The 16857-nt window shown below is 45.7% G+C and overlaps 1 protein-coding gene across 1 annotated transcript in view; it reads left to right on the top strand.

Annotated features, from left to right (window-relative positions):
* Positions 1-13488: 13488 nt before the first annotated feature.
* Positions 13489-16857, top strand: part of LOC112070749 (FHF complex subunit HOOK-interacting protein 1B-like) — a 50542-nt gene continuing 47173 nt past the window's right edge. Inside the window, 1 exon segment of the mRNA XM_024138197.2 lies at positions 13489-13766. Within this exon segment, the coding sequence (XP_023993965.2) occupies positions 13638-13766 (129 nt within the window). The 5' untranslated portion in view covers positions 13489-13637.

Below are 16857 nucleotides of genomic sequence, written 5' to 3'. Positions count from 1 at the left end.
TACTCACTACTGCGCTGTCGGTCAGTGTGTACAGAAAGGTTTAGTTCTGTTCACGTATTGATGACCTCTGTCTTACTGGGATACATTTTATTTGCCGTCTCATCCCCCTTATTGTTACTAACATTGGAATCTGAGCAGCTGAACTTTAAACTTACCGACATTTTACGCCACTGAAGAATGTTTAACCTGAAAAATGAAATCACCTTTGATTGTAACCGGTTACATAGTTCTTCTTCTCTTATTTACCGACGTTAGCCCAGGGACCGAATGGTTGACTTTATGGTTTTATGTCTGAAATGTTGAGCCTTCAGCTTAGCTGCATCTTGTTGTTGTTAGCTGTATCATGGTTTTAGTTAGCTGGTGATATCTGGCTTACATTTTTTTTGGGGGGGGGGACCATGATTTAAAGAGCTACTATTTTTATTTCTCAACTGGTAATTGATGCGCGCTTCCAAATTGATTCGCCATTCAAATGCAACGGAGGTAGTATGCATTTTGTAAACGTATAGCTACTTAATAGTTTGAAACCTGAATGTTTTACTACATATATTAGGAGACATGTTTTAATTTGACTTTGCGATTGAAACCGGAAGCCTAATTGCTCTCATGTTCTATTGGTTTTCCAACTGTATTTATCCGGTATCCAAACAAACAGCCTACTGCTTTGTGCGCATTGCTGCGCTAATAATGTTAAACAATTTTTATCAACATTTCTGAACTCATTGCTTTTTAACYTTTTTTTAAATGTTTTATGTAGCTTAGGCTTACTGGTTGTAYGGATTCAAGATCTTTAGTCCCACAACTTCTTCGTCGACAAGCTGACTAATAGAATAATAGGTAAACGCTTCTACTATGAGATAGTAGTAGATTGACAGGCTCATAGGCGGTGGGTCCATAAGGCTAGGGGGAAGCTAAGCTTTCCCTAAGTAAATTATCTAAATGATATAGCCTAATTAGCCGTCTCCTGTGTCTACAGAAATAAATACAATAATTCAAAATAGGATACTAAAGCCTGTTTTGAGCTTCCCCTAGCCTTAAAACAAACATGTTGTACATTATTTATTTGATTAAAGTGTCATCTTCAGGATGCCCACGTGAGCTTTATTACACTCTATTTGCTTTAGCACACACTTTCACACACACACACACACACACACACACACACACAGTGCCTTTGGAAAGTATTTAGACCCCTTGACTTTACCACATTTTGTTTCGTTACAGCCTTATTCTAAAATGGATTAAATAGCTTTTTCCCCCCCTCATCAATCTACACACACTACCCCAGAATGACAAAGCAGAAAGCACCTTGGGCAGTGATTACAGCCTTGAGTCATGCATATGATGCTAAAAGCTTGTCACACCTGTATTTGGGGAGTTTCTCTCATTCTTCTGTGCAGATCCCCTCGAGCTCTGTCAGGTTGGATGGGGAGTGTCGCTGCACAGCTATTTTCAGGTCTTTCTAGAGATGATCGATCAGGTTCAAGTCCGGGCTCTGGCTGGGCCACTCAAGGACATTTCAGAGACATATCCCGAAGCCACTCATGCAATGTCTTGGCTATGTGCTTAGGGTTATTGTCTTATTGGATGGTGAACCTTTGCCCCAGTCTGAGGTCCTGAGCACTCTGCAGCAGGTCTTTCATCAAGGATCTCTCTGCACTTTGCTCCGTTCATCTTTCCCTTGATCCTGACTAGTCTCCCAGTCCCTGCTGCTGAGAAACATCCCCACAGCATGATGATGATGATGCTGCCACCACCATGCTTCTGCATAGGGATGGTGACTGGTTTCCTCCAGATGTAATGCTTGGCATTTACGCTGAAGAGTTCAATCTTGATTTCATCAGACCAGAGAAACATGTTTCTCATGGTCTGAGAGTCCTTTTGGCGAACTCCAAAGCAGGCTGTCATGTGCCTGTTACTGAGGAGACACACTTCCATCTGGCCAATCTACCATAAATGGCTGATTGGTGGAGTGCTGCAGAGATGGTTGTGCTTTCCAGATGAAGATGAAATATTGCTATATGCCTGGCTGGGCTTCTACTTTTTACTTAGTCACAACTCAGCAATCCTCTGGTGTTTTGCCGCACGGGCTGTCCAAATTGCAAGCCCTTCCGACTGTAGGTCAATGTGATATTTTTTTAAACAATCCACAATTATTTTATTTTAAGAATCTAATGATCCTCTGTGGCCAAATCATGCTTTCTGGTGTAGTAGCCTATTTTGAATGATTAAAAAAAAAAATATATATATATATATATTTTTTTTTAGACAGGATTAGGCAAATTAGGCTCTATAATTTTGGCAATTTACTTTAGGTGAAGCGTATCTTTTGGACGAACCACCTATGTCTGTTGAGGACTTGTGATGGAGTTTTTTTTTAAACAAATGGCTACTGGATTAATGCTAATAATCATGATTCTGTCAGGTAAGCATAGGCTACTTTTGTAGTTCAATCAATCAAATGTATTTATAAAGCCCTTCTTACATCAGCTGATGTCACAAAGTGCTGTACAGAAACCCAGCCTAAAACCCCAAACGGCAAAGCAATGCAGGTGTAGAAGAACAGACGGTTAAGCTATCATTAGCGTCGCTCACGGCTACACAGTGATAGACATATAGAGCCTACGCGTACTGCACACACACGGACCGGGATGTTCCTGTTCCGTTGCTGCCTCTTCAGGAAGTCGCTTTATTTTGGGTCAATTGCACATTACTGTTTGAATAAATCATAATAAAAAAACAAACAAATTGTGAACCAAAAAAACTAAAGTGACCCTGGTACACTTCACTGGGATCCTCACTAGCTACTAGTTCAAATGGTTGCAAGTGCGACAGTTTTGGTCATGGTATCGAACCCTGCCTGTCTTCACTTGATCTCATTTACAGTTGATGCATNTGGGGCCCCGTGCTGCTCTTCCCCTGTCTGTGTGGGCTGGGGCCCCGTGCTGCTCTTCCCCTGTCTGTGTGGGCTGGGGCCCCGTGCTGCTCTTCTGGGTTGGGATGAGGGTCAGCAGGGGCATAGGCTGCTCACCTCACCTCTGCCCTACGTACAGCCAATAGCCTCCCTCACACAGCCCATTAGAAACAGGGGGAGCAGTGGGGCGAGGGGTTGAGGTCAATTCAAATTGAAGGCAGTCAATTTAGGATGTAAACTCAAATTTGACTTCAGGGGACCACTTTAAGGTAGAGGTGTGTGTTTGTATATATATATATATATACTGAACAAAAATATCTAAATGCGACAGGCAACAATTTCAACGATTTTACTGAGTTACAGTTCAGGAAATCAGTCAATTCAAAATAAATGTATTTTGGCCCTAATGAATGGATTTGTTCAGGTGGGAGAGGGCAGTGTGGAGTGCGATTGCATCATCTGTGGATCTGTTGGGGTGGTATGCGAATTGGAGTGAGTCTAGGGTTTCCGGCATGAGGGTGTTAGACCTGTATTGACGCTTTTTGTCTGTTTGATGATTTGTCTGAGGTTATAGCGGGATTTCTTATAAGCATCCGGATTAGTGTCCTGCTCCTTCAAAGGGGTAGCTCTAGCCTTTAGCTCGGTGCGGATGTTGCCTGTATTCCATGGCTTCTGGTTGGGAAATGTACCTACGGTCACTGTGGGGACAACGTCAGCGATGCACTTATTGATGAAGCCGGTGACTGATGTGATGTACTCCTCAATGCCATTGGATGAATCCTGGAACATGTTCCAGTCTGTGCTAACAAAACAGTCCTGTAGTGTAGCATCTGCGTCATCTGACCACTTCCGTATTGAGCGAGTCACTGGTACTTCCTGCTTTAGTTTTTGCTTGTAAGCAGGAATCAGGAGGATANGATGAAATATTGCTATATGCCTGGCTGGGCTTCTACTTTTTACTTAGTCACAACTCAGCAATCGTCTGGTGTTTTGCTGCACGGGCTGTCCAAATTGCAAGCCCTTCCGACTGTAGTTCAATGTGATATTTTTTTTTTAACAATCCACAATTATTTTATTTTAAGAATCTAATGATCCTCTGTGGCCAAATCATGCTTTCTGGTGTAGTAGCCTATTTTGAATGATAAAAAAAAAAAAAACAGACAGGATTAGGCAAATTAGGCTCTATAATTTTGGCAATTCAATTTACTTTAGGTGAAGCTTAGCTTTTGGACGAACCACCTATGTCTGTCGAGGACTTGTGATGGAGTTTTTTTAAACAAATGGCTACTGGATTAATGCTAATAATCATGATTTTGTCAGGTAAGCATAGGCTACTTTTGTAGTTCAATCAATCAAATGTGTTTATAAAGCCCTTCTTACATCAGCTGATGTCACAAAGTGCTGTATAGAAACCCAGCCTAAAACCCCAAACGGCAAAGCAATGCAGGTGTAGAAGAACAGACGGTTAAGCTATCATTAGCATCGCTCACGGCTACACAGTGGTAGACATATAGGGCCTACGCGTACTGCACACACAGACCGGGATGTTCCGTTGCTGCCTCTTCAGAAAGTCGCTTTATTTTTGGTCAATTGCACATTACTGTTTGAATAAATCATAATAAAAAAACAAACAAATTGTGAACCAAAAAAACTAAAGTGACCCTGGTACACTTCACTGGGATCCTCACTAGCTACTAGTTCAAATGGTTGCAAGTGCGACAGTTTTGGTCATGGTATCGAACCCTGCCTGTCTTCACTTGATCTCATTTACAGTTGATGCATTGCCACAATGTTTGTTTTTCAAATGATGTATTTGATTAAAACAAATTATTTAACTAGCCTCCTGCCCACATTGGCTGCTATGTGGAAAAACACAAAATACAATAAATGAATGTTCCAAAACACTAAAGGCTAAGTGGATTTTGGGTGTAGTTTAGCAAGAGGCTGTTTAGCTGTAGTCAACATGGGATTGTAGAGTTTGCTAAACAAATACCAACTGGATTGATGAAAAATAATTATGATATCATTCTTCCATTTAAGCATAGGCAACTTTAATTAACATTTAGTTGAGATGGCTGTCCCAAAAAAACATTTAATCTACCAGAATACTTTTTTTTCATTAGCATCATCGCTAACGGCTACTCAAAGTGGTAGATGTGTTTTTAAAAAAGTTTTTATTTAACCTTTTATTTAACTAGGCAAGTCAGATTTAAGAACAAATTCTTATTTACAATGGCGACTTACACCGGCCAAACCCAGACGACGTTGGGGGTCCCAATCACGTACGGTTGTGATACAGCCCAGTGATACGTTGCTGGGAATACAATTTAACTAATGCATTCTGTTCATGTCTTTTGATGAACTTGGGGCAAATTTTTATACATTTTCAATACATTTAGTTGATTTCAACACGGTTTAATATTGATGAATTCCGTTTTAATGCCTAGATTCCGTGAGTCCAAATGATCATTTTGGGATGAGGATCTCCACTTACTGTTATTGCCGCAGTTTCATTGAATGTTTTAATCATTTAAGATAATCGCCAAAAAAACCTAGGCCTACCAGTAGCCATATACAAATTAGGGAGCCAAATGAATGATGTGATTCGGTAGGCTACCCTGACTGAGACGAGTCACTCACTTTAGTGTCACTGTCTAGCGACGTCTAGGTGAAGGAAACTAAGGAAATCCTTTGGTTGACTTGTCCCGACGCGATACCATGGACATATAATTACGATGTATGATTTTATGAAATGGCGACGGGATATAGGAGATTCTAAGACACTGCATCTCAGTGCCAGAAGGCGTCACTACAGACCCTGGTTCGATCCCGGGCTGTATCACAACCGGCCGTGATCGGGAGTCCCATAGGGCCGCGCACAATTGACCCAGCATCGTCCAGGTTTGGGGAGGGTTTGGCCGGTGTAGGACAGGTGACCTATCCTATCAATAGATCGCTAAAAGATGCATATCGTTCATTCTAGCGGGAGATGGCTCAACGGACTATCGAATTTAAACTTTTCAAATTAAAAGTAGCCTTAGTAAACGAAACGGGGGGGGGGGGGGAGTAGCTGGCTGAAGATTAGTCTTAACAGGCTGATTTTAGCCAGCACTAATGAAAAAACACAGCCTATGTTGTTGTCTAGGCTGGTGATTATCATATGGGGCTCCCAGAGAGCGCCAGTGGGAAGGAAGGAACCAGACACCGCCTCCACACCGCCTGCTGTAGCCGTACTGTTTGCAGCCAGACTGGTATAATGTCGGATGTACACTACATGACTTTGAAACTCCTAACATCGCTGATTCTCCTCACATTAAACGTCTTGCCTTGTTTTTAGTTTTTTTTGTTGTCTTGGTGCGCTTACCAAACGATCTGGCACAGACGGGTCACACACAACAGGATTCTCCATACCACGCTGTCTCACCAAAACAATGTGGTGATGTGATTTAACGTAGCTAGAAATGGGGGCAGGTAGCCTAGTGTTAGAGCTTGGGCAGTAACCCAGCAGGTAGCCTAGTGGTTAGAGCGTTGGGCCAGTAACCAGCAGAGCCTAGTGGTTAGAGCGTTGGGCCAGTAAACCAGCAGGTAGCCTAAGTGGTTTGAGCGTTGGGCCAGTAACCAGCAGGTAGCCTAGTGGTTAGAGCGTTGGGCCAGTAACACAGGTAGCCTAGTGTAGAGCGTTGGGCCAGTAACCAGCAGGTAGCCTCAGTGGTTAGAGCGTTGGCCAGTAACCAGCAGGTTAGCCTAGTGTTAGAGCGTTGGGCCAGTAACCAGCAGGTATCTAGGGTTAGAGAGCGTTGGGCCAGTAACCAGCAGGTAGCCTAGTGGTTAGAGCGTTGGGCCAGTAACCAGCAGGTAGGCCTAGTGGTTAGAGCGTTTGGCCAGTAACCAGCAGGTAGCCTAGTGGTTAGAGCGTTGGGCAGTAACAGCAAGGTAGCCTAGTGGTTAGAGCGTTGGGCCATATACCAGCAGGTAGCCTAGTGGTTAGAGCGTTGGGCCAGTAACCAGCAGGTAGCCTAGTGGTTAGAGCGTTGGGCCAGTAACCAGCAGGTAGCCTAGTGGTTAGAGCGTTGGGCCAGTAACCAGCAGGTCTATTGGTTAGAGTGTTGGGCCAGTAACCAAACGGTTGCTGGACCGAATCCCTGAGCTGACATTTAAAATAAAACATCAGTGGTTCTGCCCCCAGACAAGGCAGTTAACCCCCGGTTAGACCGTCATTAGTAAATAGAGGAATTTGTTCTTACTGATTTGCCAAGTTAAATAGAACGAGCTGTGGCTCAAAGCAGCCTCATAACATTTTCAGTCAGACGTTCACGTTTGCCATACCATATAAAATATCTAGCCAACATTTGAATTGCATGTGAACTTCAGAGCTGTAACGATTTGGGACTTTGGTTCAATTCAAGTAGAAACACGTACTAGCAGGAATCGCTCCTGCTGGAGAGCTACACATTCTGGGTGATGTGAAACAACATCATCTTCTTACTGGCTTCTTCTCTGGCAGGCTCTCATTGGCTATTGCTGATCAGTGTCTCAAAACGTGTTGCACATCTCAACACTACAAGAGCTTTGCGTATTTTGTTTCCGATTAAAAAATAAAAATAATAGAATTAAAATAAAAAATCAAACATGTTCAGAAACTATCAGGACGTCTGGGACTGCTCAAAGACTTGATTGGTAGCCCTCCGATTGCGTCGTGACCACGCGCTCTGAGTAGGCAACGACATGGAGGATTTTGGCTCTGATCTCAAACTGGTCTGGGACAGCTAAATCATGTTGTGTACACCCAGCCTTACACCTTCTGTGTCATCTCTGTCTGTGTTTCTCTCTGCCAGACTCGACCTGTGTAGTACAATACCCCGGGTACCAGCTTATAACCAAACCCCTCCTCTCTGTCTAGTGGTGGTGTGACTTTCAGTCTTGGGAGAGCAGTTGGGGCTAAGGAAGACTAAGCCAATCGCTGCTGGTTGGTGACTTCCTTGAAAAGCCAGCGTTGGACTGGAGCAGCCAGCTAGGGCCATTAGCCAGGGCTTCCTCCTCCCTCTGCGGACCAGAGCCAAAATGGAGGTTTAGCCCAGACAGACGCTGAGCAAGTGTTCAGGTAATATGGTGTTTTTTTTGTAGAACCTGTCTCTCTCTCTCTCTCTGTACAAGTGATGTAAGCAAACACTCTATGAATCATAGTGACTATCTGAGGTGCTACGTATAACTACTTTATCTCCCAGCAGCCTTTGCTCTCCTTCTCTCTCATCCTGAGCCAAGTATAGCAGTCAGTTGTTTTGTCGTGATTTGGAATGTGAAATGTGTGTGTGGGGAAATGTTCAAGACACTGACTGCTCTGTGAAGAATGTAGATCGATGAGATGGTATAATGGTATGGAGATTATGCTGTCTGTGGTCCCACAGATAATATACCCCGATATTAAAGACGAATACTCCTATGTTCACTCTCAGTTTCTTTTTTAAAGTTGTGTTAAATTTGTCCTGTCTCAGTCACAGAGCAATACATTCCTCTCTAACTCTGTCTTGATCCCAACTCTCTACTTTGACGTCAGTCACGAGTGACAGATCAAACCGAGAGACTGAGTGGCCTGTACATTAATCCCTATTTGTCATATAAGCAATAGCTTCAGCAGAACAGTAAGTAGTACCGGGAACCCCACACAGAGTACTGACTGTCCTTTAAGCGCTATATGACTCCAAATGGCTCTATGCTCCCCATAACTACGGTGATGACACTAACGCTGGGATGAGACATTTGGCTACATCAGTTTTGCTTGTTACACAAACCTCCCGAAGTGAACTTCCCCTGTCTGTGTGGCTGGGGCCCGTGCTGCTCTTCCCCTGTCTGTGTGGGCTGGGCCCCGTGCTGCTCTCCCCTGTCTGTGTGGGGGGGGGCCCGTGCTGCTCTTCCCCTGTCTGTGTGGGCTGGGGCCCGTGCTGCTCTTCCCCTGTCTGTGTGGGCTGGGGCCCCGTGCTGCTCTTCCCCTGTCTGTGTGGGCTGGGCCCCGTGCTGCTCTTCCCCTGTCTGTGTGGGCTGGGGCCCCGTGCTGCTCTTCTGGGTTGGATGAGGGCAGCAGGGGCATAGGCTGCTCACCTCACCTCTGCCTACGTACAGCCAATAGCCTCCCTCACACAGCCCATTAGAAACAGGGGGAGCTGGGGCGAGGGGTTGAGGTCAATTCAAATTGAAGGCAGTCAATTTAGGATGTAAACTCAAATTTGACTTCAGGGGACCACTTTAAGGTAGAGGTGTGTGTTTGTATATATATATATATAACTGAACAAAAATATCTTAATGCGACAGGCAACAATTTCAACGATTTTACTGAGTTACAGTTCAGGAAATCAGTCAATTCAAAATAAATGTTTTGGCCTAATGAATGGATTTGTTCAGGTGGGAGAGGCAGTGTGGAGTGCGATTGCATCATCTGTGGATCTGTTGGGGTGGTATGCGAATTGGAGTGAGTCTAGGGTTTCCGGCATGAGGTGTGAACCTGTATTGACGCTTTTTTGTCTGTTTGATGATTTGTCTGAGGTTATAGCGGGATTTTTATAAGCATCCGGATTAGTGTCCTGCTCCTTCAAAGGGGTAGCTCTAGCCTTTAGCTCGGTGCGGATGTTGCCTGTATTCCATGGCTTTCTGGTTGGGAAATGTACCTACGGTCACTGTGGGGACAACGTCAGCGATGCACCTTATGATGAAGCCGGTGACTGATGTGATGTACTCCTCAATGCCATTGGATGAATCTGGAACATGTTCCAGTCTGTGCTAACAAAACAGTCCTGTAGTGTAGCATCTGCGTCATCTGACCACTTCCGTATTGAGCGAGTCACTGGTTACTTCCTGCTTTAGTTTTTGCTTGTAAGCAGGAATCAGGAGGATAAATTATGGTCAGATTTGCCAAATGGAGGGCGGGGGAGAGCTTTGTATGCGTCTCTGTGTGTGGAGTACAGGTGGTCCAGAGTATTTTTTATTTATTTTAATGAATTTATTTATTTTTTCTTCTGGTTACACATGTGACATGCTGGTAGAAATTAGGTAAAACGGATTTAAGTTTGTCTGCATTAATGTCCCCGGCCACTAGGAGCGCCGCTTCTGGATGAGCATTTTCTTGTTTTCTTATGGCCTAATTACAACTCGTGAGTGAAGTCTTAGTGCCAGTATCGTTTTGTGGTGGTAAATAGACGTCTACGAATAATATAGATGAGAAACTCTGTTGGTTAGATAGTGTGGTCTACAGCTAATCCTGAGTATTCTACCTCAGACGGGCAATACCTCGAGACTTTTAATATTAGACATCGCGCACCAGCAGTTATTGACAATACACACACACACACACCACACACACCACACACAACACACACACACACACACACACACACACACACACGCCCTTCGTCTTACCAGACATAGCTGCTCTGTCCTGTCGATGCACGGAGAAGCCAGCCAGCTCTATGTTATCCGTGTCTTCGTTTAGCCACGTCTCGGTGAAACATAAGATATTACAGTTTTAAATGTCCCGTTGGTAGGATAGTCTTACTAATCATAGATAGTCCAGTTTGTTTTCCAATGATTGAACGTTGGCCAATAATATGGAGTGTAGTGGTGGTTTACCTTACAAGGCACCCCGCCCTCCTCCGTCCAGTTCGTGGTGAGTAATCGCTGTTCTGATGTCCAGAAGCTCTTTTCAGTCATAAGAGACGGTAGCAGAAACATGATGTTTCAAATGAGTTAGAAACAATGCGAAAAGAACGAACAGTTGGTTCGGAGCCCATAAAACGGCAGCCATTCCTTCCGGCGTCGTCCTTGATGCGGGCCGGGCGGCTGCATGCTAACCTCGGTCGTCAGTTGAACGGTGTTTCCTCCGACACATTTGGTTACAGCTTCCGGGTTAAGAAGCGCGGTTTGTCAGATCATGTTTCGGAGGAGGACTTGACATTTGCCTCGCAGCGATGAGACAGGATCAAAATTGAGGAGAAGGGGTCAAATAAAAAAATATATACAAAATAAAAACTTTACCGATTTTTAGGTTATTTCTTCATAAGCAAAGCAATATTATGTTTATAATATGGTCATACATTTGGCAGGAGGTTAGGAAGTGCAGCTCAGTTTTAACCTCGTTCTGTTGGCAGTGTGCACATAGCCTGTCTTCTCTTGAGAGCCAGGTCTGTTACGGTGGCCTTTCTCAATAGCAAGGCTATGCTCACTGAGTCTGTATATTTTTATTTTGTCAAATTTATTTTACCTTTATTTAACCAGGTAGGCTAGTTGAGAACAAGTTCTAATTTGCAACTGCGACCTGGCCAAGATAAAGCAAAGCAGTTTGACACATACAACAACACAGAGTTACACATGGAATAAACAAACATACAGTCAATAATACAGTAGATAAAGTCTATATACAATATGTGCAAATGAGGGAGGTAAGGCAATAAATAGGCCATGGTGGCGAAGTAATTACAATATAGCAATTTAACACTGGAATGGTAGATGTGTAGAAGATGAATGTGCAAGTAGAGATACAGGGGGGCAAAGGAGCAAGATAAATACATTATGGTGATGAGGTAGTTGGATGGGCTATTTACAGATGGGCTATGTACAGGTGCAGTGATCTGTGAGCTGCTCTGACAGCTGGTGCTTAAAGCTCGTGAGGGAGGTATGAGTCTCCAGCTTCAGAGATTTTTGTAGTTCGTTCCAGTCATTGGCAGCAGAGAACTGGAAGGGAAGCTCGTCTAGAGGTTAGTTAGCACAGTGTCCAAAGAAGGGCCAGAAGTATACAGAATGGTGTTGTCTGCGTAGAGGGGGATCAGAGAATCACCAGGAGCAAGAGCGACATCATTGATGTATACAGAGAAGAGAGTCGGCCTGAGAATTGAACCCTGTGGCACCCCCATAGAGACTGCCAGAGGTCCGGACAACAGGCCCTCCGATTTGACACTCTGAACTCTGTCTGCGAAGTAGTTGGTGAACCAGGCGAGGCAGTCAGTTGAGAAACCAAAGCTGTTGAGTCTGCCGATGAGGATGTGGTGATTGACAGAGTCGAAAGCCTTGACCAGGTCGATGAAGACGGCTGCACAGTACTGTCTCTTATCGATGGCGGTTATGATATCGTTTAGGACCTTGTGTGGCTGAGGTGCACCCATGACCAGCTCTGAAACCAGATTGCATAGRGGAGAAGGTACGGTGGGATTCGAAATGGAAATTTGAAAATCTGTTTGTTATCTTGGCTTTCGAAGACCTTAGAAAGGCAGGGTAGGATAGATATAGGTTTATAACAGTTTGGGTATAGAGTGTCCCCCCCTTTGAAGAGGGGGATGACCGCAGCAGCTTTCCAATCTTAAGGGATCTCAGACGATACGAAAGAGAGCTTGAATAGGCTAGTAATAGGGGCTGCAACAATTTTGGCAGATCATTTTAGAAAGAGAGGGTCCAGATTTTGCAGCTCTTTCAGAACATCAGCTATCTGGATTTGGGAGAAGGAGAAATGGGGGAGGCTTGGGCGAGTTGCTTTGGGGGGTGGATTACTGTTGATCGGGGTAGGGGTAGCCAGGAGGAAAGCATGGCCAGCCGTAGAAAAATGCTTATTGAAATTCTCAATTATCGTGGATTTATCGGTGGTGACAGTGTTTCCTATCCTCTGAGCAGTGGGCAGCTGGGAGGAGGTGCTCTTATTCTCCATGGACTTTAGTGTCCCAGAACATTTTTGAGTTTGTGCTACAGGATGCAAATTTCTGCTTGAAAAAGCTAGCCTTAGCTTTCCTATCTGCCTGTGTATGCAGAACGCCACAGGATGTTTTTGTGCTGGTCAAGGACATAGTCGAAGCTTTCTTTAAAGTTTGGGTCAGTCACAGTGGTCAGCGATGGAGTAATCTGGACCTATTAATGGCCAAATACGCAATCTAGTTTGCATCGTTTTTATTGTATTTCTTTCCATGTGTCAGTAATTGTATTTTAAGTTTCATGAGTTTGCATTGGGTCTAAATTGATGTTGCTGTCCACGGGCGCATCTGTGGGGTCTTGTGTTTGTGAACACAGCCCCAGGAACCTGTTCCTGTCTTCGTGTTGTCTCTAGTGGTCTGTCTGTTGTTAATTAGGCCTAACCCTCTGTATTGTAATAACCCTAACCTCTGTGCTCCCTGCAGTGCTGCGGGTCCCTCTGCCTAGGTACATGGGAGTGGCGGGTTGGCTCAGCTGGATGACAGGGTCTTACAAGGGAAGCCGACGCGCGTCCCTGGGCACAGACACCCAACCCCCTAACTGACCACCGCTAACCGTCTCCCTCTTCCACGCCTCCCACAGACCTCGTACCACGGGTGACCACTGACACCGAAGTACAGCCTCATCACCCTCGCAAACCACAACAGCAACCCCCCACCTTTTCCTCATTCCCCGTCTCATCTGGAATCTCAATTAACCCCTCCTCCTTTTCCTGGACCCCCGCGCATCCTGTCCTCACTGCCTCCTTCCTGACCCTCCTCCTCATTTACTTTTTCTTTCCATGACCCCCCCCTTACCTCCCTCCTCCTTTTCCATGACCCCCTTCCTTACTCCTCCTCCTTTCCTCACCCCCCCTTCCTCCTCCTCTTTCCTGACCCCTCCGCCTCTACCTGAACCCTCTCTCAACCAACCTTCCTTCTCTCCTACCCTGTAGTTCATGTGCCAGGGCCTCTCTCCCCCTCTTCTCTGAACCCTGATCTCATCCTTGACCCCTTTGGTCAGGATGAGCTGGCTGAGCCGGCTGACCCCTCGAGGTCCGGGGGGCAGGTCKAGTAGGAACGTGGCACCCTCCAGTCCCTGTACTGCTGACCCAGAGACCTGCCTCATGGTGTTTGAGAACCACTGGAGACAGGTGAGACTTCGAACACTCAAATCTGTACTAATTTATGGACTGGTTTAGACCTGGGATACCAGATGGGTGCAATTTTAATTATCAGTTAGAACAGAAAACCAGCATTAGTCTGGATACCCCTTCTCTAGGGGAGTAACCTTTTTGATCACGCAGACACACACACAGCTACAGTATATCTACATCTCTTTATATGCATCTCAGGGCAGGAGGCATCACTACAGTCCCTGGTTCGAATCCAGGCGGTATCACATCCGGCCGTGATTGGAAGTCCTATAGGGCGGCGCAATTGGCCCAGCGTTGTTCTGGTTGGCCCCCGGGGGCAGACCGTCATTYAAAATAAGAATTTGTTCTTAACTMACTTGTCTAGGTAAATGAAAGTTGAATAAAGGTTAAATAAAAGTTAAATTAAAGAAATGTAATTCAAATCCACCTACACATAGTCTAAACACAAGACGCGTTCGAACCCACGTTGCCGACACGCGTTCGATCCCACGTTGCCGACACGCGTTCGATCCCACGTTGCCGTGACTCGTTCGATCCCACGTTGCCGACACGCGTTCGATCGTCATTCACGTATGACTAAGTCACTTTGGATAGAAGCTTCTGCTAAATGACAAACACACGACATGACGTACACCTGCTCGTTGAACACCTCATTCCAAAATCATGGGATTTAATATGGAGTTGGTTCCCCCTTTGCTGCTATAACAGCTTCCACTTGATGTTGGAACGTTGCTGCAGGGACTTGCTTCCATTCAGCCATGAGCATTAGTAAGGTCGGGCACTGATGTTTTCGGCGATTAGGCCTGGCTCGCAGTTGGCGTACCAATTCATCCCAAAGTTGTTCGATAGGGTTGAGGTCAGGGCTCTGCTGGCCAGTCAAGTTCTTCCACACCGATCTTGACAAACCATTTCTGTATAAACTTCGCTTTGTGCACAGGGGCATTGTCACGCTGGAACAGGAAAGGGCCTTTCCCAAACTCTTACCACAAAGTCTAGAATGTCATTGTATGCTGTAGCGTTAAGATTTCCCTTCACTGGATCTAAGGGGCCTGAACCATGAAAACAGCCCCAGACCATTTTTCCTCCACCAAACTTTACAGTTGGCACTATGCATTGGGGCAGGTAGCGTTCTCCTGGCATCCGTCAATCCCAGATTTGTCCGTCGGACTACCAGATGGTAAAGTGTGATTCATCACTCCAGAGAATGCGTTTCCACTGCTCCAGAGTCCAATGGTGGCGAGCTTTACACCACTCGAGCCGATGCTTGGCATTGCGCATGGTGATCTTACACTCGTGTGCGGTTCATCTGCCATGGAAACCCATTTCATGAAGTTCCTGAAGCACAGTTCTTGTGCTGACGWTGCTTCCAAAGGCAGTTTGGAACTTTAGAAGTGAGTGTTGCAACTGAGGACAYACGTTTTTTTTCTTGCTACACGCTTCAGCACTCGGCAGTCCCATTGTGTGAGCTTGTTTGGCCTACCACTTTGCGGTTSCTCCTAGACGTTTCCACTTCACAATAACAGCACTTACAGTTGACCGGGGCAGCTCTAGCCTCGCAGAAATATGACAAACTGACTTGTTGGAAAGGTGGCATCCTATGACGGTGCCACGTTGAAAGTCACTGAACTCTTCAGTACAGGCCATTCTACTGRCAATGTTTGTCTATGGAGATTGCATGGCTGTGTGCTCAATTMTATACACCTGTCAGCAACGGGTGTGGCTGAAATAGCCAGATCCAGTTATTTTGAAGGAGTGTCCTCAGACTTTTGTGTATACATAGTGTATATTGATAGATACACATTTGAAATCTGCCAACAGGAAGCTCTTCCYTCATAATGCTACACTCTGCCTGCCAGACAGCCTGTACAGGAAGTAATAAGCCTGCGGTTGACCCTGTCAAAGCTGTTGCTCTCCCCTCTCTCTGCCTCTCTCTCTCATTAACTCTGTTCTCTCTCTCTCTTCTCTCCCAGCGCTGAGCTGACTAGGGCTTTTAGCTTAATGTGTGTAGGGGGAGGGTTATTATGTGTATGGAGATTGGATGCACTTTCCATGTCTTTCAGCCTTTATTGTATGTGGGGATCAGTTGAAGTGCCTGGATAGTGTGTGTGCCTGCCTGTCAAGAAGGCTGGACCAGTCTGTCAGCCGTTATCAGCTCCCATCAGAGTATTGATCGTCCCTTTTAGTCTTTAACTGCCGGTCACCGTCACCGATCAATGCAAACAGAGAGCTAACTTTTGATTACCAGCAGAAGCCAGGCATTCAAGGATCTCATACTGGCCCGTCAACTGCGGAGCGTCTCAATCGGGTCCTCTACTGACCCCGTCACTACGTCGGCTCTCGAGGTCTATACTCGACCGTCACTGAGTCGGCGTTCAGTCTCACTGACGCCGTCACCGTCGCGTCTCGGTCTCTACTGACCCCGTCACTGTCGGACGTCTCGAAGGTCTCTACTGACTCCGTCAACTGTCCGGCGTCTCGAGGAGTCTCTACTGACCCGTCACTGTCGGCGTCTCAGACGGTCCTACTGACCCGTCACCTGTCGGCGTCTCGAGGTCCTTACTGACCCGTCACGTCGGCGTCTCGGCGATGTCTCTACTGACCGTCACTCGTCGGCGTCTCGAGCCTCTACACTGCCGGTCACTGTCGGCGCTCGAGGTTCCTCTACTGACCCGTCACTAGTCGGCGTCTCACCGTCTCTACTGACCCGATCACTGTCGGCGTCTCAACAGGTCCTCTACTGGCCCCGTCGGCGTCTCAAAGGTCTCCACTACTAGGACCCGATCAACTGTCGACGTCTCAAGGTCATCATACTGGCCCGTCACTGTCAGCCCGTCTCAAGGTCTCTATTGACCACCGTCATCAACTGAGGGAAATATGATTCTTATTTCTGGGTAAAAACAACCACGCATGCAGGATGTACACTTGTCATTTCCAGAGGAATAACAATGACGCAGATAAATGAAACTTGGTCTCTGGTGATCGCCAGAGTAAGGTATTAGAATCTGCATTTGCCAGATGATCAGATCAAGGAACATCTCAGAAACCACATAACTTAACTATACATATAAACCTTCGCAAATCCTCCTGA

This window comes from Salvelinus sp. IW2-2015, unplaced genomic scaffold (genome assembly GCF_002910315.2).
Source record: "Salvelinus sp. IW2-2015 unplaced genomic scaffold, ASM291031v2 Un_scaffold1415, whole genome shotgun sequence".
Taxonomy (NCBI): Eukaryota; Metazoa; Chordata; class Actinopteri; order Salmoniformes; family Salmonidae; genus Salvelinus; species Salvelinus sp. IW2-2015.
Note: the sequence above shows the minus strand (reverse complement) of the source record. Positions and strands in the feature narration are given on the sequence as shown.